Genomic DNA, 17408 nt, shown 5'->3' with positions numbered 1-17408 from the left:
TAGGCTCCAGGGAGAGGAAGAGAAAAAAAAGGCATTTTATAGGGTGCTCAAGATCTTTTTGTTCTTTCAAATAATATATTTATAATCACTTTTAATACAGTTGTTACATTTTGTCTCAGGACAATTATAATTTACACAACAAGTGCATGTGTCTTTATTTTGTGCATGGATTAATCGATATTTCATAAATCCCAAAATGTCCTCCAATTCTGGAAGGCCAAAGAAATCTAGTGGGCTGACACATGGTTGGCGTTTTGAGCCCTTTGTTGAGAAATGGCTGGCGCTTGCCTGACAGTCAAAACGTGAAATTTGATGTTGTGGATTTGTCATTATCCCTAAATACAAGACGCTGCCGTGGCGCACACTTAAGCACTGAAATCCCATTGAGGCGGTTTTTACTTCACTTTGTAATGATCACACAAAAAAGCAGATACCTTCTGGCGTCTATTTCGACAAGGAATCTTCTGCCGTTTAGTTGAATATGTACGAGGAACCACTGATTGAAGACAAAGCCTTTGGAAGGATCAGACGTGTATAATTAAAAGAAGTGTCTTTGTAAGTCCCGCCACGCCCTGCTAGGAATATCTGTAATGCACCTCATGTCTTTGGAAGGGAGTCCTGCACTTAACTCAAGCTTTTACTGTATTTGAGGATAGACCTGCTACTGGTCTCATTTAAAATACTTCCACTCGTAGCATCCATACGGCCGTATACACTGACGTCAGTGTCGTAAAGTTGCAGTGTCATAAAGGGAAACAAGTGTCGCAACGTTGGTGTGTGTTGTGTCAAACAACTTCCATGATGAATAAGGTTTTTGTTAGCACACAGTTGTTGTCCGTGAATTATTAGACATAACATTTGGCGACAAAGGTGGTGTTTGACTTCGCGCCGCTGCCCTTGTTCCTTGATGCCAGGCACCACTGGTGTGACTATTTTAAGACTAGCGGTGATTGGGGTAGCCGAAGCTAGCGAGGCTAACCGCTATTTTCATCCACCGCCATCTTATTTTTGTATTCTCGACGCGGGGTAGTAAAATTGTACAGTATGCCCCTAACTGTGTAGCCTGTGTTTGCTGTGTTCATTACTGTGATGGATTAAAAGTAGAGGACAAGTTTCGCAAATCTGCTGGTGTACTGACAATAAAGATGATCCTTCGAGTCGACTAATCGGTTCAACCCCGAGGCACGGCTGTGACATTGACATACTGGCAGGATGCAGCAGCATTCCTTCAGAAGCTATGTGGAAGTGCAAAGGCGGACATGTCAGTGATAAATCTGGCGGAGGTGTTCAAGTGGAGCGAGATTGGCCGCAGCATAAGCGTCCCATCTTTTCCATCAAATCCCTCCTGGGAGTAATCCAGGAAAAGACCACTCCCATCTGTTGCTCTTTTTTTGCACATATACACAGACATGTTTTAAGTATAATATGTGCACAAACGCCCTGTATTTTTAGTGAAATGAGTCTCTGGCTAACTGCAAATCTGATTTTCTTGCCTAAGCAGCTGAGTCAGACGCTTTCCGAAATAAACTTGGCGCAGCGTGAGTATGGCAGCAAAACTTATCATCACGGTGGCGATAAGCTCGTATTTGACTCACTTGACTGGCAAGCGTCGTCTGGCGTCACGCAGCTCTATTTTCATCAGATTTGGACTTTTTCATTTGCACTTCGAGAGGGGAAAAATGCTCGCACGGAATTACAGCTGAGCGTTTCCAAAGCTTCACCACTGTGCTTCTCAGTGAATCTGTTAGTTAGCAAGCTGGTCAATGAGTCAGTCATTTAGCAAAAGCAACATGAACCTTTCCCCAAACACAGGTAATACATTAATTTGCAAAAAAAAAAAACTCACACACACAAAACATTTCCAATTTCCATGAAATTTTCCACAAGACTAGCGAGCTCGCTAGATAGCTTCTGTGTGAGTGAGTTGGTGGGTGGTACTGGTTAGTTAAAATTACAAATAATTCCTACCAATTTCCATTAAAGTTTCCACAAAACTTGCCAGCTTGCCAGATGGGTTATAAATTACCCCAAAAAATTGATGCAACCGATTTGCACTGACTTCTACAAAACTTTATACAAAACTGTCTAATGTGGTACGTTGGTTGACAAAAGATTCCCAGTGAATTCCATGAAAATTTCCAAAAACCTAGCGAGCCGGGTTGGTAACCTGAGAGTCAGTAAGTTCCACTAAAAAACTGCAAAAAACAATTTCCACTGACTTCTATGAAATTTACCTCCAAACTAGTGAGCAAGTAGGTATGTTAGCGTCCAAAAATAACAAAAGATTCCCATTGATTTCCATGAAACTTCTATGAAACTTTCACAAAACCTAGCTAACTCGTTAGTTAGCTTCGGTCATTTAGTTCAGCAAAAAACGGCAGAACCAATTACTGACATCTTCCTCGATACTTTCTAGCTCGACCGGCCTCCTTTTTTGTCTTCCGGAACACAGTGTGACAATGATTCCAGTTTCTTAGCGAGAATTATACTTGCTTGTCACCTTTTTTGAAAAATATTGACTGGGTTGTTCGGAAAACGTTTCTTATTATAGCAACCAAATCGCTAAGTTAGCAACACTGACTGTTGTTTCGTAAACTAGCTCCTCTCACGGAATTTGTTAGTGTAAGCAGTGCATGTCAGCGGGGAGGCGCTTTGAACTAGAGAAGCCGCTAAAAACTGATTATATAAAAAAAAAAGACTTGTATTTTTATCAGATTTGGACTTTTTCTATTCTTATTTGAAGAGGGAAAAACGCTGGCACGGAATCAAAAGCTGAGACTTTTCCAAGCTCCTTTCTCAGCCAACCACCACAGTGTGACCTCCCACACATCACCACCTAGCACCACCGCCGCCATTTTTAAGGCCCTTTTAACACTTCCGGCCCCATTCGGGTCTGAGCTTTTGTCCAGGGGCCTGTAATTTCCCCAGGGCCCCCATCAAGTGTGCCATTCATGAAGTCTAAAGTAGCTTTTAGCGGTCCGTGGAGTTTATTGAAACATTAAATTTGTGACAGCGTGTGTATCTTTAGCCATAGCCCGGCTCACGTGATTAGGTTTGGTCGGCTCGCTTACATCAACCGACAATTATGTGTGCCTCCTGGGTGTGGGTTGAGCCTTGGTCAGAGCGGCGACAAGAAACCAGAAACATCCATTTCTGTGCACTGGAGCGCACCAAAACAGGGCCAAAAGGCAATAGAGCCTTTCCTCTTCAGAAGCTGTTATCTTTCCACAGTGCTTGATATCGCCGCACACCGTGCCCTGGTTGCAACCTCCCAAGTGGCTGTTTGACTTTGTACTTCTGTTTGTGTAATGTAGTTGTAATGGGGGGGGGAAAAAAACAGAATTGATTTTTAAGAACCTACATTAAAGGGACAATATGTAGTTTTCAAACTACGAGCATTATTTGAAGGTAGCCTAATTCATCACGCCTCATGTCAGTACACTCTATGATTGGCTATTCTTGTCCAACAATACCATATTTTAAAATATTTTTTTTTAAAATCAAATTAAAGGCATTCGATGGAGCCAGAGAGGGATGATTTTTCAAACGATAATTTTAATAATATTCTCCTGTCAGGTCATAGAGACAGCTTTAACATGTATAACAAAAAGTGTTCTTGTTTTTGTTGTTTTTGTTTGTTTGTTTGTTTGTTTGTTTGTTTGTTTGTTTTAGAAAACCGCAAATTGTACCCTTACACTTTCTGCAAAATCAGTTTAGTTATGAAGAAATTAATGTACAGTGGTCTATTAACTTATGAGTTTAATTTATTCAGGACCACGATCATAACTCAAAAAAATTGTATCTCAAATCAACTTTCTTCATAGATATGAATGCAAATCCCATTGATCCTTTCCTTCCGCAAATACAATGTATAATGTGTTTTTTTGATGAGAGAAATAGCCCTCTACACTATTATACTCTATAAAAACATACAGTAATAACAAATTAATTTCAATAATTAACATTTTCTGCATCGTGATTTTATACTTTAATTCAGTGGACAAGTTGCAGTAATATTAGTCAACGAATAAATAATATATGCTTGTGAGTATTGTTATATGCTCTCTGTGTATGTTTTGTGTTTAAATATCAGTTGTTTTAATGTTACTAGCGCAGTAGCGGTGCTAGTTCCATTAGCTTGTCTATTGCGTTTCGCATTGGGTGTGTCAGTCAGTAAGTTAGGTGTCAACATTAAACCTGTACTAACTCTACAAGTGTAACATTTTGACTTTCTTCACTGTGTAATGTTTAATAGCCACCGAAATTCGAAGAATTAGTCAGTCACCCAGTCAGTCAGTTAGTTAGTCAGTAAGTTAGTTAGTGTTTGGCATGAAAACATTATTAACTGCACACGTGATGTTTTGAGTAATATTTTAACATTCTTGTAATGTGGTTTACCGTCACTGAGAGACAAAGTTAGTTAGTTAGTTAGTTAGTTAGTTAGTTAGTTAGCTAGTTAGTCAGTCAATCAAATTCTATTCTAAAGTGAAAGTTATCAAGACTGCTATGTTTCTCCACAAAGTGATGTCATGTGAAGTTGCAGGTTCGGACGTGTCTCCTATTGGCTGATGTCACATAGCATGGAGCTGGACGTTGCATGGACATTGTTGTACAAGTACAAGACCTGGTCTTCGCTTTGAACCTGGTCCCTCGTGGTTCTTCACAATGAAGTCACAGACCACATTAAAAGAGCTGCGGTGCGGTAATGACCTGTGCAGAGTGAGCCACGCGCTGTGCACTCGCTACTTTTTTTCTTCTTTCTTTTTCAGGAACCACCTTGTTTGCTCGGAAAAATAAATGCAGGCGACGGTAAAAACAAGGTTGGATATTTAATTCTAGTCATCCAATGTTGACTCGGGTTCCAAATTTCAGCATGAAAGTCCCTTTACAGACGGAGCATGCAGATGCAGATGCATGTTGTTATTTTTCCAGCTTAAAAAACTGTTTGGAGGCCTAAAAACGGACGACTTCCATCGCCATGTTTGAACGCATAAATAAACAGGCAGGGAGGATTTTTTAAAAAACATTTTTCGAGTCCTCGCTCCACCCTTTGCTCCTCTGTCATTTCAACTATTCTAAAATAGTCCATATAAAAATTGGTGGCTCAAGAAAACAACGTGGTGGTTAATGACTGTTAAGGCCAAACAAAAGTTCAGCTAACTGGCTAAAAAGCAGCAGAACATATACATACATACATATGGGATACTCTTATTAGTTAGTAAGTCAGTCATTTAGGGGGGCGGGGGAGAAACAAAAAACGGCATAACCAATTTTCCCAAAGCTTTTCACGGACCTAGCTAGCTCGCTTGTCAATTTGTTAGTAAGTTTGTTAGTTCGTTAGTCACAGGGCTAGGCGATAAGGCTTTATATAAAATCTCTGATTATGTCTCAAGATTTGGGATTTTCGTTAGTTATTTAGTTAGTTACTTAGTTTTGAAAACATAAACGGGCATAGCTTGCTCATTAGTTAGTTAGTCAGCTAGTTCATTCATTACAAAGCTTTCCACAAGCCTAGCTAGCTAGCCCGCTTTTTAGTTGACTTTCTGGGACGAGCAACCTCATTAGTTAGTTAGTTGGTTAGTGAGTTAGCAACTCATACATATTGCCTGTGCCGTCGATCCAGATCTTGCCGACGCCACGTGACCCACGTCAGCAAGGTAGCACTTCAGCAAATTTCCATATAATGTGCCCTCATTTATGTAAACAAAACTGCTGCTGAATCTTTAAATAAACTGCTGAAGAAAGATGGCTGTCATGTAAATACATGCCATGTCAGGAGGCTTGAGAACAAGTGAGGAGGTCGGGTGCGGGGCGGGGGGTATACACTCTAAATAGATCAGCCATCTCGAGGAAAAGTCTACACGCATCATTTATGGTCACTTGTGTGTTTTAGAACATGTGATTATTTGGGTGTGGGCATTTCCTATGCGGCAGTGCTCCAGAATGGAGAAATTACAGCTGGACTGTGTCAAAGCATTGCGAGGTGGAGGATGAAGAAAGATAATATGGCGGGAGGAAATACAACACTGCAAACCACCAGAAATGCGGCCGTAATTGTAGGCGTTTCCCCACCCGCTAGCGTCGGCTTATTCGCTCCCAACGCCGCTATGGACCCAGAAAATAGTCCAAAATAATCATTTGACTCACCTTATACATGAACTCTAATGGAGGGAATCCAAGATGGATGAAATCTCCGTTATGGGTCTTTTCCTGTCAGATTATTCATTCATTTATTGTGTAAAATGGCTTATTCAGTGGGTCTCTGTGTTAAAAAAAGAATATATATATATATATATATATATATATATATATATATATATATATATATATATATATGGAGCCTCTTTATAAAAGTGTCTTATTTTGCAGGGTCAATGTGTGAAAGTGATTTATTTTGTAGGGTCAGTATAAAACTGGCTTCTTCTGCGAGGTGTCTAAAAAAACAATTCTCAAAAGAAGCCAGACAAATTTGGTGTGACCTCTGTGTGAGTGGCTTGGGTTGCCATGTCTCTATTTTGTGGGGTCTTTGTGTAAAACTGGCTTACTTTGTAGGGATTCAGTGTAAAAGTGGATTGGCTTGTCGAATCTGGGTATAAAAGTGGCTTATTTTGAGGGATCGTTGGGTAAAACCGGTTTATTTTCTGGGATCTCTGTCAGTGGCGTGCAAAGGTGTGTTGGTGCCCGGGACACACAACGCTGGTGATGCACCCCACCGTAAAACCAATTGTCAACGGTGGGGAGGATGGTTTTAATGTCCAAAGGTTGATTCCCCCCCCCCCCCATCACCCCTCCCCCTTTGCACGCTACTGGTCTCTATGTAAAAGTGTCTTATTTTGGCGTGTCTCTGTTAAAAGTGGCATATTTTGAGGGTTATGTAGGTAAAACTGCCTTATTTTGGCAGATCTCTGTGTACATTTGTTTTTATTTTGTGGGGTGTCTATGTAGAAGTGACTTATTTTTTGGGGTCTGTGGCTAAGTGTTTTTTTTTTTTGGGGTGGGGGGTCTTTGTCCAAAAGACTATTACTTTGCTCTTTTGATTTCATTTGCACTCTCAATTCACATACTACAAATCAGGATCTATCTCTCCTCTGCTGTTTTTGCTGCCATCTGGCGTTCAAAAACGTTCCTACACCAAGGAGCCTGCCAGACAGTAACATCTCCAAGGCTCCTAGTTGAACTGCCTCTTTCCAAGGGGATAAACACATGCAGGCTTTAATAACAATAAAGTTAAAGACACAGAACTGTAGCGTACATTAAAAATGAGTGTTTATTCTTATGTTATGACACTAAGCATCCCGTCCTGTTTGTCCGACAGGGTCCGATGAGTCCAGACAGTCAGAAAGGTTCGTCATGTAAATGTTCCAGACACTGTGCATACATGTGGGATTTGTGGACAAATAAATGAGCCACTACCGATTTGGACCTGTCTTTTTAAAATAGATTAGTGGCTAGTATTTTAAGACGTTGGCGTATTTGTACAGCGGGATGTGTCCTGTAAACATGAACTCCAGGGAACAGAATACATTTAAATTAATCAAATACAAAAACAAAACTAAAAAGGAAAAGTGTCAATAAAAAGCTAATTCTTTTTTTAAAATATTAAATATTTATGCAATTATATGTTAAATTAAAATGCAAAAAAGTCAAAAATCAATGTCAAATCTTTTACAGTGAATTTAAAGAAAAGAAAAAGTGTTATGACTTTTCCCACGCTGCAGCTTTGTTATGCTATTCCTAGAAAATAAACTAAACGAAAGGCTAACAAGTAACAACAAAATGTTTTTTAAAAATGTTTTTCAAGCCTATTATGTATTTACATTTTTTTATATTAAATTCAATGTTAAATTAAAATGAAAATGTAATGAAATTAAAATCAGATTTATTTTTTTAATGAAAACAGTGTCACAACGTTTTCCCTGTCACCAGCTTTGCTATGCTATAGGGTTTCCAGAAAATTAAATACTATTAAAATATAATTTACTCAAAATAGAAAATAAACAAAATAAACAGTCTTTCACAAAGCATGAATTCTGCTTTGTGAAAGACTGTTTATTTTGTTTATTTTTGACATTTAAGTATATAAACAAATGAACTAAAAAAATAGAAACGTAAATTATATCAAATAAATGTAATAAAACAAATAAAATAGAATAAGATCTCTTTCTACCAAATAAAATTTAAAGATTAAAAAGAAGTAAATTAAAAAGTATCATTAAATATATTACATCTAATCAAATCAAGGTGTAAAAAAAGAGAAAAATTGTAATTCAGTACATTAATCTAAATGGTGTGAAAACAAAGAAAAACGTACATGTAATTGTTGCATGTAATAAAATGCAACAATTAAATAAACTCAAGTCAAGTTTAACAAAATGAAATTAAAGTGTAAAAACAACCACCAAAAAAAGAAAAACCATCATGCCTTTTGTAATGACTTTTTATGAATACATTCAATGTAACGATAGATTAAAAAAAAAAAAAACTTGTCGTAACTTTTATTTTGTGGCCGCAGCGTCTCTCTGCACTCTTTGTGCATTGTTGTATTGTTCAAAAGAAGACTTTCTCAAAAAAAAAAAAAAAAAAAAAGTGATAATCATCATGTGTCTGGCTTTTTCAAGACGTGGAGGCACCCTGGTGTGACATGCCCGTTTTGGGCAGATCTGCCTGCTAATTACAGCTCTGCTTGTTTTTGAGGAGGGAGGTACTTGCATGGTGGGGAATTTTTTTTTTCTTGCTTTTTTTTTTGTTGTTGTAATGATGCTTATGGGCAGATATGGTATAAATACTCGCAACCTTGACAGGGAAAGCAGCATATCCTCAGTTGTGCTCCAAGCCAAAGGATATACAGAAGCACCAGCAGCTCACTGGTGCTGAGGAGATTGGTTTTTAATTTTCCCCCCAAATTTGGTGTCGGTAGGTTTCTTTGTTTATTTATTTTATGGATGCAATCAGCATCCCAAGGCTGTTTCTTCCGTCAATGTTAGTTCAGTATTTAGGGGGTGGGGGGGATTGCTTAACTTTGAGCATCATGCAGGGTGGACTTAGTTGTTCAAGTTTTTGCAGCTGCGATACAACTTTTGTGCATGTTTATTTTTTGTTTCTTTGTTTTTAAAGCGAATCGTTCCTTTGCAGGTTTTGCCCGAGGAAGATGGACATCCGCGTCGCCAGCATCGTCCTCCTCATGGCCGCCCTGGTCGCAGGCCACGGCAAGAGCTACGTGGTCAAGAAAGTGGTGAAGGCCGCCCCCCAGTACGAGCCTTACCATGTCAAGGGCCAGGGTAAGAAAATCCGCCGAAAACGGCCACTTATGGGCTGGGACTTTTGTAAAGTTTGACACTATCCTCGTAATGAAACAAAATCTCTAAATGCTCTAAATCTTCATAGAGACAGATACAGATAGGCAATGAGAGACAGATACAGATAGGCAATGATACTTATTTTAACCCCAGGAGGCATATTCAGGAAAATCTTGATGCAGGTCATTTCCATTATTACTACTAATCTTCACAATGATATATACAGATAGGTTATAATACTTATTTTAACCCAAGGGAGGCCTACTGCATTAAGTAAAGCAGAGTAAGGAAAACCTTGACGCAGGTCATTTTTATGATTTGTATTATTTTCCTAGCCTCGCAGACAGCAAACAAGCTGCTATTTTGGCATTGACAAATTGGAGCCCAGTTAGCCAGCAGCAGCAGTGTGGTTTGTTTGTCTGGGTCTGCCACAGAGGGGGAGGACACATCTGCCGGGCTTTATTCCGAGCACTGTGAGTCTTAATGAGACCACATTAAAAAGGGCAGACATTAAACAAAGTAAAAATAAAACAAAAAGCAGCACTCCCTGTCATTCAGGCGACTGTTTCAGAGTTAATGACAAGCTTTTGACCAGTGGTTACCATCACAGTAGCAATTGGATAAAACATATATGGTATCCTTTATACTAGTGGATATCAACTGGTGGGTTGGGATCTAGAAGTGGGTCGTGAACAGCTAGTAAAAAAAAGTTACATGTACTCCTATTCTGATTTTTTCGGCACAGTATTGAGGCGTACCAAGTTCCCACATAGAACATTTAAAAAAAAAAAAAAAAGTGACAAATCTTCTGTAAACAAATACGGTCCAGCTCAGCCTTTGGCTGGCAGATATCATGGCAAGCAATATAATATCCCTTTGGTGGTACAGCCAACATTTGAAATGGCATTTAAAAATATAAAATACTGTACGTGTTTTCAAAGGTTATCTTTAAACCCCAAAATTATTTATTGGTTTTCACGTCTATAAAAGTGGGTAACAACTTTGCAACAAAAGGAAACTGCGGGTCGCAGGGTGACAACAGTTGAGGACCACTGACTTATGCTATTATATACTTGCTATATTTCATTTTATTGTACATTTTAAGATTCAAAAAATAGTATTTGACTACAACAAACAAATTCAAACTGTACAGTTGTCATCGATGTATTTATACTTGCTTTGATATTGCTTTGTTTTACTCTGCTGTCTGCTGCCAGGTCAGCATTGCAAATGAGAATCTGTTCTCAATTGCCGTACATAGATTAGAAAAAAAGGGTTAAATAAATAAATAAATAATATACCTTGAAAAATTGTATAAAATAGATTCTAATTTTTTTTTAAAGTGGAAAAGTGAAAAGGCTATTACAATAAAAAAGTTTTTTTTTTTAAATGACTTCCACCATCATCGTGCTTTTTTTAATTTACTATTTAATATTTTTTTACTTGGGATGCTCTCACAACTTCTGAAAATATGATCCTTGTTATAACCTTTACTTTCACAATCTTTCAAAATGTATCAAAATATAAACATAATTTTAATAATACATAGTTTATAAATGAGAAATGATTAATGAAAATAAAATACTTAAAATGTGTTTCCTGTTAAAGGTACTCATGCTCACATGAAGTGACCTGTTGGATTCGTTTGTAGTCCTGTAGCCATGTTTGTAGTCCATTCCTATATTTTTGGTACTACGACTACTAACAAGTGAGATTGTCTTTTTTCCCCCCTCTTTTCTCTTCACTGACGATGCTGTTTTTTTTTTGTTTTGGTGTGTGTGACTTTTTACAGTGGTGGCAGGTGAGCCTGGTATTCCAGGTGAGCCTGGCCCCGTTGGCCCTCCCGGCCCCCCTGGCCCTGCAGGTCAGAGCGGCGTCGGCCATCCAGGACCTCATGGGCCTCCCGGACCTCCCGGATCTCCCGGTCGTTCCATCACTGGCAAATCCGGAACCCCCGGCGGACCCGGCAAACCCGGTATCCCCGGAGCAACTGGTGAGAAAGGACACACCGGTGCCACCGGAGCTCAGGGACCCAGGGGTGCTCCCGGTTCTCCTGGAGGCCCCGGACCCGCCGGCCTCTCCTCTACTGGCAAGCCCGGACCCTCTGGTCTTCCTGGAGCAATGGGACCAAGAGGAGAGTCTGGTCTGAAAGGACATCCCGGTGTACCTGGCCTCCCAGGTTCCAAGGGTGATAGAGGTGTAGGAATTCAAGGACCCCACGGTGCCACAGGGCCAATGGGACCAATGGGATCAACTGGAGCTCCAGGTCAGCCTGGAGTTGGCAAGCCAGGAAAGTCAGGTATGCCCGGTGAGCCAGGAAAGTCAGGTAGCCCAGGTAGAGATGGTGCCCCTGGTTCCATGGGACCACAGGGACCCAAGGGACACACTGGTGCCCCCGGAGTAGGTTCTGCTGGCAAACCCGGTGATAACGGTGCCCCAGGCCTGCCTGGCCCAGCTGGACAAAAAGGCAACCAAGGACCTGCTGGAGCCACTGGAGCCCCAGGAGTCCCAGGATACGGAAAGCCAGGTGCTAATGGAGAGAAGGGAGAGAGAGGCTTTACTGGCAGCCCAGGGGCCACTGGTCCCAAGGGTGAGCAAGGTCCTACCGGATATACCGGTGCCACTGGTGCCACTGGAGCTACTGGTCCTATGGGCCCAGCGGGCGTAAGAGGTTTCCCAGGTGAGTCTGGTGCTGCTGGTCCCAAGGGTGACACCGGTGCCACCGGAGCTCCAGGAGCCAAGGGCAACAAGGGAGAGATGGGACCACAAGGTTTCCAAGGCAAACAGGGTTACACCGGCCCAGCTGGTCCTGCTGGAGCCAGAGGAGCCACTGGAGCCACTGGTGAGAAGGGTCCCGTTGGTGCCCACGGTACCCCAGGGGCCCCAGGTATTCCTGGTCCTGCTGGACCCAAAGGTCTCCCTGGCCGCGCTGGTGAGCCCGGTGCTTCTGGTGCTGACGGCAGCACTGGATCCCGTGGACCTTCTGGACCTCAGGGTCCCGCCGGTGCTCCCGGCCACAAGGGACACCCAGGTCTCCCTGGAGCTCCTGGCCCCGCTGGCATCGCCGCTAAAGGCGTCTCCGGACCTCAGGGTGCCCCCGGTCTGCCTGGCGAGAGCGGTGCTGACGGAGAGCCCGGTCCCGCCGGCCCTCCCGGCCTCCCAGGACCACCCGGTGAGGTGATCTTTGAGAAAGGTATGGGACTGGGAATGACCGAGGTGATGGTCAAGGCCCCCATGTCTGCTTTCACAGCAGCTCTAACCACTCCCTACCCGGCCTCCGGCAGCCCCATCAAGTTCGACCACATCGTGTACAATGCCGAGAACCACTACGACCCCGATTCCGGCATCTTCACATGCCAGATCCCAGGAGTTTATTACTTCTCCTACAGCATCCACGTGAACGGCGCCCATGCCCTGGTGGCCCTCTACAAGAACGACCAGCCCGTCATGTTCTCTTACGACGAGTACAATAAGGGCTTCCTTGACCAGATGTCCGGTAGCGCCGTGCTCCTGCTGAATGAGCAGGACACCGTGTACGTGCAGATCCCCGACGAGGAGGCCAACGGAGTCTTCGCCGCCGAGAACGTGCACTGCTCCTTCTCTGGCTTCCTGATCGCCTCAACGTGATAGGTCGGTCCCCGAGATGCGAAACCCAACAGCCAACCAACTAAATGTGCTCTCTATTGCTCCAACCAAGAGTCAACCTAACTGTTGACTCCTGTCTTTGAGGAATAGAAGCATGTCGACTTGAAAACTACAACAACAACTAGGTGCTTCGAAGAAGGAAAAAATCTAATTTATGTAAACAGGAGATCAGGGATGGGAAAAGCAATTCATAACATGACCCGCAGGTTGCTTTTCGGAATGGAGACAGCATGGGAACCCGAGGTGTTATATCTGTGTTGTGTCCTGGGTTTTTTTTTTCTTTTCTTTTCTTTTCCACTCTTTTTATAAAGACTCAGACCGGTGATTCTGACTTTACAGTTTGTCTGTTTTTTGTACAACCTTGTCTTTTTTTTTTTTTTTTTTTTTGCAAATTTCTTGTCCCAGTGCCCAGTAATCTTATTAAAAAAAAGTACAGCAATACTTTTTGTGCAACACATTGTAACTGTTGTTCTTGTATATGACTTGAATATTGTGAAATGGCAAAATGGTCAAATTGACCGTGATCAATAAAAATAAGTAACCAGAATATGGTCAAACCAGCAGCGCTCTCTGAGCTGCAAACGCCATTTTATATCCCTTAAAATGCATTATGTCATGTAAAGCATTATTGACTCAAATAAAAATATGTCTTAACAATAACTTTCTGTCTTGGGAGCACTTTTTAAATGAGCCAAATAATTTTAAGTAGTGGGGAATAAACAGCACTTTTAACAGTGAAATCACATTTTCTTAGAGTACTTAAATATTACTGATGGTAGATTTTGGTTAATATAAAGGAATTGTACATCAAAATTAAAATAATTAATATTTAATAAATATATTTTATGAATCAAAATTTTCAAACAGTTTGAAAGATATATTTTAAAGAATTAATTGAGAAAGATTAATACAATTTCTTGGATTCATGTTTAAATATTGAATGATTTGAAAATGGCATGATATGAAAGTCCCAATTTTGCTCGAAGCAGTTCGATTCACTCACTATGTAACCATTTTTAATGGCGGTTAAATTTTAATTTATAAATGGTAGATTTTGGTGCAAATATTTTTGGGGGGAAAACAACAGCAATTAGTCAACCATACACCTAAATTAATGTAAATTATTACTTTGAAAATGGCATGGAAAAAAATCTGTCAAACAAATTCGATTCATTTACTATGTGACACTTAAATATTTTATAAAAATATGAATTATTATATAAAATAATTCTAATAAATACTATATAAGTAATAGATAAATATATAAAATAAATATAAACAACATGAATGAATGGATGAATGAAATATAAACAATATAAATCAGTCAGATTTATATTGTTTCAGTCAGAAGCAATTGAATTTATTCATTACATTATGCTTCTAAATAGGTCAATTAATATAACTTCTTCAACTATTCCTGTTTTTATAGAACCCCAATTCCAATGAAGTTGGCACATTGTGTTAAACATAAATAAAAACAGAATACAATGATTTGCAAATCATGTTCAACCTATATTTAATTGAATACACTACAAAGACAAGATACATAATGTTCAAACTGATAAACGTTATTGTTTTCAGCAAATAATCATTAACTTGGAATTTTATGGTAAAATACGACAACGGAGACCCCGGACTGTTGAACAGCTGAAATGGCTACAAGGTCAAAGTTGAAATTGGTGCCTCTTCCTGTACTGGTAACATTTGAACTTGCGGCCATTTTCAAATTATCTTCTGCAATTACAGCTCTCGTTCAAAGTGAGAGTCGAATTGATGGGCCTCATTTTCCATCTAACATAAAGTGCATTCAAAAGGAATTCACAGTGCTTCACTTTTCACCAAAATGGATTAAATGCCTTTCTCAAAATTCTACACACAGCGCCCCATAATGACAATGTGAAAAACGTTTTGGGGAGATTTTTACGAATATTTAAAAACATTCAAATCAATAAATAATCACATGTACGTAAGTATTTACAGCCTTTGCCATGATGCTCAAAATTGAGTGCATCTTGTTTCTGCTGCGCATCCTTGAGATGTTTCTCCAGCTTAATTGGAGGCTTCAGGAAACCGCTCTAAATGTGCTTGAGTAGTTCAGCCAGAGCCTAGACTTGAATCCAACAGGGAGGAAAGTGGCAGATACAAACTGGAGGGACACTGTGGTCGGTGCAGTAGACAGACAGACAGACGAACACACATACAGACAAGACGGGACCAGACAGGATTTTGCCTTTTGGTTGACTCCGCAAGCCGCACGCCTAAATTATTGTCGACAGTAACTCACTGGAATGTATCATGCCAGCTTTTGATAGTTTATGATCATTTTGCACTTGTTTGGAACAGGAGAATGGTGCTCTACCAAAAGTGTTAGCAAGCAGGCCACTTTATTCGTCATATCATATACAAACCCCAATTCCAATGAAGGTGGGATGTTGTGTAAAACATAAACAAAAAGAGAATACAATGATATGAAAATCCTTTTCAACCTATATTGAACACTACACTACAAAGATAAGATAGTTAATGTTCAAACTGATTAACGTTATTGTTTTTTTTTTTGCAAATATTCTCTCATTTTGAATTTGATGCGTGCAACAGATTCTCCCAAAAACTAGGACAGAGGCAACAAAAGATTGGGAAAGTTGAAGAATTTTCAAAAAACACCTGTTTGGAACATTCCGTAGGTGAACAGGTTAATTGGAAACAGGTGAGTGTCATGATTTGGTATAAAAGGAGCGACCCTGAAACATACAGGTTTTGGAGCAACATATGCTGCCATCCAAGCAACGTGTTTTCATGGACCTCCCTGCTTATTTCAGCAAGACAATGCCAAGCCACATGCTGTACGTGTTACAACAGCTCAGCTTCGTATAGTAAAATCATTGCTGAACATAACCATTCACGATTAGAAAAAGAAAGTACAGTGGTGCCTTGAGATACGAGTTTAATTTGTTCAATCACCACAGTCGTATCTCAAAACACTTGTGTCTCAAATCATCTTTCCCCATTGATATGAATGGAAATGCAATTACGTTCCAGACCCTCCAAAAAAAAAAAGACCAGATTTCGTGTAATACCCAACAACATTAAACCATAACCTGCAAACACGGAAAATGCGAGTGCAAAACAAGACTGTAGCTAATGTTTTGTCTCTCCTTGTTCTTGTTCTATGGGGTTTATTGGCGATTGGGAAACCAGTTTAATGATGCATTAGCAACACCAGCTGGCATTGTCCTTCCAAGTTTTTTCTATGTAAAATACATGCCTTGGCTCAGTAAAACTTGGGAAACACTGGACTAGGGTGTACGTCATAATACTAGACTGGCGAGTATTCAGTATGGTTTGCTAGTAAGCTTCACGTCTGCATGTGTGGGGCAGACCACGTCTTGAGATGCGCGCCACGTGTGCAGCCACAAAAACGGCATGAACAGAAACATGATGGGTAAAGCACCACCTGCGGATTGCGGCCATCACACGGCTGGGGTTAAGATCAGTGCCGAGGAAATGGATAGTGTGCAGGGAAGATGGGCGTGTAGCTGTGGGTGGATATAAACACGCCAGATGTGTTTCCTGCCATTTTCAAAAACACATATTTCGCCAGGGGTGTTTATTTGTATTTATTCATTTTCACGCAAATGCAATCCTAACATGACAGCGACGGGAGCATCCGTGACCTCAGACGCTGTAAAAAAATGTTTGCACACAACCACTGTGTAATTTATGACCCCCAAAACTACAGGTTGGTTACATAAGTGTGGCGACTATTGAGGAATGTGCCCGCATAATTGTGTCAGTCTCACTGCGGGGAAAACGTCAACGCGTATAATCATACTTGAAGCAATAAACATACAAACCATCTAGCCGCTGAGGTCGAACAAACGTTTGCAGTGCAGTGCCGGGTTTTTCAACACGGGGGGGATAAATTTTACATTAGAAAAAATCTCACCATCTCACCACCAGACAAAATTGACACACAAGGTTTATATGGCACCAGCATTTTGGAAAAACTAACCACAGTGCATAACGATAAGGACATAAACAGCTTCATAAAAAGCGAGTGAGTTGCGCAATTCACGTGCTGCCCCCAAAAAGCACCACCCAAAAAATAATAATGAAGAAAATAGCACCCTATACTCAATATTCATGCATACTTGCTAAACAGATAAAGTAACAAGATCATTTAATACAATGTGGAGAATTGAGTTGTTAGTGCATCATGATTTCATCCTTAACTGCCCATTGATATTGGTCCTATCCGATGTGCACGCCTTGGCCACCAAGGGGCAGTATAATACTTACATAATACATAAATAGCACAGTAAACTGCAGTAATATTAGTAATTTTGCACAGAGGATAAAGACCATATGCCTGTGTAAATCAATTTTTTTTTAAATAATGATGTAATGACTCAAGGACTTGAGTCTTGGAAGTGGTCCAAGTGAGGAAAAAACAACTCAAGGTGCCGT

At 40.5% G+C, this 17408-nt stretch overlaps 1 protein-coding gene across 1 annotated transcript; it reads left to right on the top strand.

Annotated features, from left to right (window-relative positions):
- Nucleotides 1-8826: 8826 nt before the first annotated feature.
- col10a1a (collagen, type X, alpha 1a) lies at nucleotides 8827-13179 on the top strand. The gene is made up of 3 exons (XM_061696495.1): nucleotides 8827-8913; nucleotides 9133-9278; nucleotides 11089-13179. The coding sequence occupies exons 2-3, from the start codon at nucleotides 9149-9151 to the stop codon at nucleotides 12921-12923; spliced, it is 1965 nt and encodes a 654-aa protein (XP_061552479.1). The 5' UTR covers nucleotides 8827-8913; nucleotides 9133-9148; the 3' UTR covers nucleotides 12924-13179.
- The last annotated feature ends 4229 nt before the right edge of the window (nucleotides 13180-17408 follow it).

The sequence above is a fragment of the Phycodurus eques genome, chromosome 14 (genome assembly GCF_024500275.1).
Source record: "Phycodurus eques isolate BA_2022a chromosome 14, UOR_Pequ_1.1, whole genome shotgun sequence".
Taxonomy (NCBI): domain Eukaryota; kingdom Metazoa; phylum Chordata; class Actinopteri; order Syngnathiformes; family Syngnathidae; genus Phycodurus; species Phycodurus eques.
This window is presented reverse-complemented; position numbering and strand designations above follow the sequence as displayed.

Bases quoted from the DNA above. Each gene is read 5' to 3' on its own strand.
- col10a1a (XM_061696495.1), top strand. From the start codon at position 9,149: ATGGACATCCGCGTCGCCAGCATCGTCCTCCTCATGGCCGCCCTGGTC. The intron at 9,279-11,088 runs GTAAGAAAATCC...GACTTTTTACAG, and splicing joins TTACCATGTCAAGGGCCAGG to TGGTGGCAGGTGAGCCTGGT.